The 6,805-nt window shown below is 31.3% G+C and overlaps 1 protein-coding gene across 1 annotated transcript; it reads left to right on the forward strand.

The window, feature by feature from the left end:
• Positions 1–3,258: 3,258 nt before the first annotated feature.
• LOC126859168 (PAXIP1-associated glutamate-rich protein 1) lies at positions 3,259–5,487 on the forward strand. The gene is made up of 3 exons (XM_050610205.1): positions 3,259–3,682; positions 4,555–4,715; positions 4,790–5,487. Exons 1-3 carry the CDS (start codon positions 3,614–3,616, stop codon positions 4,995–4,997), a joined length of 438 nt encoding a protein of 145 aa, XP_050466162.1. The 5' UTR covers positions 3,259–3,613; the 3' UTR covers positions 4,998–5,487.
• Positions 5,488–6,805: the final 1,318 nt, after the last annotated feature.

Genomic DNA, 6,805 nt, shown 5'->3' on the forward strand with positions numbered 1-6,805 from the left:
TTGCTACCATATTATTAGGTGTATCAGCGCCATGATTCAAATGTACCTATATAATGTACAATTTCATGGTGTCGTTTGTCGTAGCGATGAGTGATCACATGATTGAATTTTCCTTCATTTTGTCAACGTTTTTGTCGCCGAACAACGCCGTTAAAAAGTTGGATTAAACCTAATTTTTAGTGACGTCGCTCTCACGCAAGAAATGTGAAAATGAGTTTGAATATAGAAGATAACAATAAATAAATAGCTGCAGTTGCAAAAAGCATAAACTTTCGATTGCGCTGAAATTTTAATCAAAGCTTGTCCTTGACTTGAGTATAAATCATCTTAAAGGATTTTTGCGGACAAGGCCCCGTTTGTCCCCTATCCTCCCTCAAAGTTCCAAACATTTTTACTACATATTTCCGAAAATATTGTTTAAAAAAGAAAGTTTCAGACAAAAAATGAAGTTTTTAAAAAAACTTTACAAAAAAAATTATACATTTTTTACATAAATCCATTATTTTGAGAGTTACGTGATAAAATAATAATTTTAACGCTAATACAATGTATCGGATCTAATGTAGAAAAATATATTAATAGATTTCCTTCAGTTGTAGATTTCCAAATCAGTTTCTTTTTGTAAACCCTTGTGGTACTTCACTTCACATTAAAAAATGTATGTATGGAGACAGTGTGTTTCATCCCCTCCCCCTCTTACGGGGAGCTGCATTGCCGAAAAACTAGACACAGGTTTGGATTGAACCTTACTTTAAATGAAAACTTGTAAACCTATGTGAAACCTCACTTCATTAAAAAATGTATGCGAGAAGGTGTATGTATTAACACGATATGTTATAATTATTATTTTATCACATAATACCCAAAATGACCCTTCTCTCGTCCTTTAAGACCTCGGTCGTGGATGAGGTAGGCCGGATAAAAGTACACAGAAGTATGCACAAAGTTTTTTATTATTTCCTTAGTTTTACACAACTTAACACTGAATAGACAGTAATAACAATTAATATGTTAATCAAAATTGTATAGCGAATAGTACGCGAACAATGACCAGGTGCAGAGCGGATGAATGATTCGAAAATGGGTTCGTGAGTGAATGAATGAACGAATAATACGGCGAATACTTGTACGAAATAGTAATGAAATAGTAATGAATAATGTTGACTAAGAATAAATGCTTGAAGACTTTTCAATTGAATGACTCGAATGCTTGAAGACCTTTTAATTGAATGTTTGAATGTAAGAATGAATGATTCGAATGCTTGAAGACCTTTTAATTGAATGCCTCGAAGATTCGAAATCGCCGGCTTATATACTGTCGAAACAAAGGGTTTTCGGGCCGTGTGCAGATCACACGTTGCGCTCTGGAATGTTCTTAGGATGATTCAGTGGAGGACTTCCGAGAAGAAAGATTTTTAACAACAATTCTTCTGAGAACTGTCGATCGATATGTTTATCTGCCTATTAAGTTTCGGCGCTCGTGGTCATAGCCGTCGCGAATCCGTTCGATTTATCGCTCGCAGGTTTCACTGATATGAGCAATCTTTTCAGCTTAATTAATATTTTATAATATAAAATCCTTAATAATATGGTTAATATTTATACTTATTAATTTATGGAATCATTTGTTCTATTTATTTCAGTTCTGATAATAAGTTGGCAATTTATATAAAGTTATGGCATTCTATAGTTTAAAAAGTAGATATTTTAGATAACTTATATTATATGTAATGTATATAATTTATAATTCCATAGAATATAAAGCGGGGAGCACACACTTTTGCATAAGCGCATAACAATAAGCATAAGGAAATTGATTGGTCCACAAATGTATGCATAAGAAAATGAACCAATCAATTTCCTTATGCTTATTGTTATGCGCTTATGCAAAGTGTGTGCTCCCCGTATTAGCCTCTTAAATTTATATTTATAGTCGCTTGATCGATACTACAATAAAGCATATTAATTTTATTAAGATCATTTCTTTATGGAAGCATTCGCGCATTATATAATAACCTGTTTTAATTAATATAATTTTAATTATTTATAAAGTTAAATTGTATTGAATATAGTATTGAAAGTTTTGTGTGTGATGTTTTGGATAAAATAATTATAAATATTTTCAACAAATTATTATTATATACGTTTTATGATTCCATAAAGTACGGCGCATTTACTCCTCAATTTAAGAGTGAGTTATTTTTATATATATTTGTCTGTGTGATTAAATATTAAAATCTTAAAAGCTAAGTATTAGTATTGATATTATTGAGTGTGAAATTCGCTCGCAAGTCCGTTCTTAAAGTCTTAAATCTTAAATCAGCAGATTAGTTCTAGAAAGTCACTGCTGTACAGCTAGCTAGTTCTAAATAATGCTTCCTGATTCGTCGATCTAAGGAATTCTCAATTCCTTGCGCCATCGATTATTATTACTAAAAGGATTAAAATATATTCGGTTTTAGGCTAAATAACCATATGGAACTAGAATGATAAGCGATTAATGAAATTAGTTAACAATTAAAATAAAAGCAAATGGATTACATAATTATTCCATAGGTATTTTGCAGGAATAAAAGCGGTACTTAATTACTAGCTAAAATATAGTTTTTAAAATTGGCAGGACGTTACAATATATATATATATATATATATATATATATATATATATATATATATATATATATATATCTTAAGTAACAAGCCCCTTGCATATGGTGAACCCACAATACAAGCGAGCTTGCCGTAAAAACGCAACCGTAATCGATATCTTTCTTTTATTATAATATTAAAATTCTATTCTTTAAAACAGGAACACACACTTTTGCATAAGCGCATAACCATAAGTATAAGGAAATTGATTGGTCCACAAACATATGTCTAACGAAATGAACCAATCAATTTCCTTATGCTTATTGTTATGCGCTTATGGAAAAGTGTGTGTTCCCCGCTTAAACCTGATTAACCTTCGAATTACATATACCTAGTTGCGTTCATATCCTTAAAATACCTAGTGAAACTTCCTAGTAACCAACTAGTTCCACGCTACATCATTCCCCTAGGTTAGTCCTAGCTCTCGGCGTCCCTGGAGTATAGTCGGTGAAAGCAGGTTGCCCTATAAAAGTAGAGAGCAATCTTTTTCTCACTAACTGAGGTATAGAGAGAAAAAGAGCGTCGCTGAGACGTAACACTTGCTATTCGCTGACTCGAGTCTCGAGTCCACTGCAATAGTTACTTGAGTACCTTCGAGAAACGGGTTTACCAGCGAGTCTACTCGATTCATCGCATCACTAGATTCTTCTCATAAGTTTTCATCACTGTAGTAACACTGCGTTTATTGTATTTTATATGCTATAGCGATTAGTCAATTATTTTGTTTATGCTTGTAATTATAATAGTATAAGCGAAACTATTAATTTATAGTATTGGCTAGATTGGTATTTCTGTAATGTAGAAAAGATGTAAAAAGAGAGAGAGAGAGAGAGAGAGAGAGAGAGAGAAAAAATTTTGCAAGGAGACAAATTTGCGAATGAATTGGGAATGATCAATTGTATGCGAATGAAATATAATGAAAATGTTTTTTTGAACAGTCATATATTATCGCAAATTTAATAAAAATGGAATGCAATGAAGAAGACTGGTCTGTGGAATGTTCCGATGATGAAAAATATGAAATGGACGCGATGGTAAGATAATTAAATTTACAATATGTAAATTCTGAAATAATCATCATATCTTAATATGATATAATATGATATGAATATAAAATCTCAAGGATAATTCTTAAATTAAAAATATTTAAAAAATATGTGAAAAAATTTTCTGTTTTATAACATTTCATCTCATGTACTTCTTATGTATCAATTGAACTTATTGTGTTAAATTATAAGCTAATGATTTTTTTTTAATATAGTCTGAGAAGATTGATATAGTTAGCATAAATTTGAAGATTCTCTTTTGAGAAAATCCTACTTTTTATGTTTAAACCATTCTTGAATAGTATTTTTTGTATCGTTACATTATCTGGAAATTGATTTCCTTCAAGGTATTTTTTCAGTGATCCAAACAAATAAAAATCATGATGCCAAATTTGATCTATAGAGAAGATACTTAATGTTCCAATCAAATGATTACAAAAATTCCTGAATTTGATATGCAGAATAAGATATGGCATTATCGTAAAGAGAATTTATAAAAAAAAGATTGGGCTTCTCTAGAAAAAACTCAAGCCTCTTTCTTCTAATACCTCATTGATAATGTAACAATATAAAATGCTATTCAAGAGTAATTAAAAAATTTAAAAGCTTTTATTGGTATCTACAATATGATGGAATGAATGCATCAATTTTTTCAAAAGAGACTATATTGAATTTTAATAAATCCAATTTGTGCATAAGTTATAAATAAGAATCATAATAAAATAGAGAACCTTACTTTGCTTCATTCTACTATATTCAATCATATGTGTCATATTGTAAATGTGTAAGTTTTCTTTTTACATTATGCCATTCATTTTTTTCATTTATATAAACATCATTGTTCTTTTTTATTTGTATAGCACGAATGGAATATAAAAGCTGAAAACATAATCTCATTAATTGAAGGTTTAGAAGCTAACAATCGCGTTTTAGAACTTGAATGGAAGTGTCCTGGTAGACGAGGACCATCCCCTATACCCTCAAACAATCGACAGCAGGAGCATGGATCTCAGGAGTACAAGTAACTTTGTAGTAAAAATTTTTGATTATCTTAATTGAGTTCTTTATATTGACAATATTTTTTTATTTTTGTAGAACCGAAGAAAAGTCCGACTTTGACTTTATGGATGAAATGTCATCGCCAAGACTACCCGTCCGTAGAGTTGGTGAGAGTACTCCAAAAGGTAGCGCCAAGAAAAAAACTGCCAGTTTCAATGGAGTATTATCGACAATGTTGAGACACCGTAGATTGGAGCAACAAGAAATCAATTCCAGTCCAAAAAAAAATGAATCTCCTGCATGAAAGCCACATTCTTCCACTTAAAAACACAAAGTTTGTCTTTAATTTTATGAAGTGATTCATGTGTGATAAATCAAAAGCTGCATAACATACAAGATTATAATATTGAAATAAGATTGCTATAAAGACAGTTATTAGTCTGTGTACTATCAGAAATAGTTTTTATTAGATAGTTTTTATTAGAAAATAAAATGTAATATAATGTGTTAAAGAATGAGATATTACATTAACTTATGGATATCGTTAGTCTTCACCCTTCATAAGGATATTTATGTTAAGTTTCTACTAGCTAAAAATTGATATATTTTTACAAATTTTCTCTATAATAGTAAGATTTGTAAATAGATATTCATTGATGTATTTACAATATTTTTTCGTGATATAAACGTATATATAATATATATAAACGTAATGTACAAACATGTAAACAAATTTTACATACACATTGTGTATAAGCAAAATTTGATGTGTGGACAAAAATAAAAAATATATTTTACAATATATAATATAATTATATATAAATTTATACAATTTATAATAAAATATTCACTGATTACTTTTAGTTTTATGAAAATTGTTCTTTTTAGTATTTATATATATGTGTACATATATATTTATATATATATATATATATATGTGTGCGTGCGTGCGTGCGTGTGTATGTGTGTGTGTGTATACTGGGTGTCCGGCATCAATCGCATCACCCGTCGAGTGCAGATAGAGCAAATAAAACTGAGAAGAAAAGTTCTGTGCCATTTTTTTTCGACAACACTTATAAAAGAGTAACACTTATATAAGAGACTTATAAAAGAGAGATATTAATAAAAGAGTTATTATTGAGTGAAGTCTGGTAATTCAGCATCGACCTTTAGCTGGACGCAGGTAAAGCCACGTAAGCCACGCGCCTGGCATGTGCGCGTGAGCGCTCAGCTGTTACAGCGTCTCACTGACGTGCGTCCGGCTAAATATCGGCGATGATTGGCCAAATTGACTTCACTCAATAATAACTGTTTTATTAAGCGTTATAGAAAAAAATGGTACAGGACTTTTCTGTTCAGAATAACACTCTCTACTTTTCCTTAAAGGGTATTATGCGAATTTTCGGACACCCTGTATATGTGTGTGTACATACATCATACATACATACATGTATACACACGCGCCACGCACACGCAAACACACACACACACACACACAATATATATATATATATATATATATATATATATATATACATATATATATTATATATATACAGGGTGTCTTGCAAAGATTGTGCCAACGCTCGTGAGTGGGTAGAGTACAGTAAACTGAATAGAAAAGTTTATTAAAGTTTACAAAAGTTCATTTTTTGATCTGAGCTTTTCGTTGATATACGATGTTAAAGTTAGCTAATCAGCGCCTGTCTACAACGGAAAACAAAGGAGGGACGTTGGGGGTCGGAGTAAGGAGACGGCTTTCTGCTGTATAGACAGGAGCTGATTAGTTAACTTCGTATAACAACGTATAACAGCGAAAAGAAAGCTCAGATCAAAAAATGGTAAAGGACTTTTCTGTTCAGTTTACTATCCTCTACCTGCTCACGAGCGTTGACACAATCTTTGCAGGACACCCTGTATATACAGGGTGTCCGATAATAATCGTCCCACTGGAAATGTACAGGTAGAGTGAATTAAACTGAGTAGAAAAGTCCTGTACCATTTTGCGATTTTCGCAATAATTATTGAGAAATTAATTAATAAAGATCGGCCAATGCACGCGAATATTTAACATGTTGCGAGAAAGGACGGCCCTCGGCATCGCGGTTACTA

This window comes from Cataglyphis hispanica, chromosome 2, assembly GCF_021464435.1.
Source record: "Cataglyphis hispanica isolate Lineage 1 chromosome 2, ULB_Chis1_1.0, whole genome shotgun sequence".
Taxonomy (NCBI): Eukaryota; Metazoa; Arthropoda; class Insecta; order Hymenoptera; family Formicidae; genus Cataglyphis; species Cataglyphis hispanica.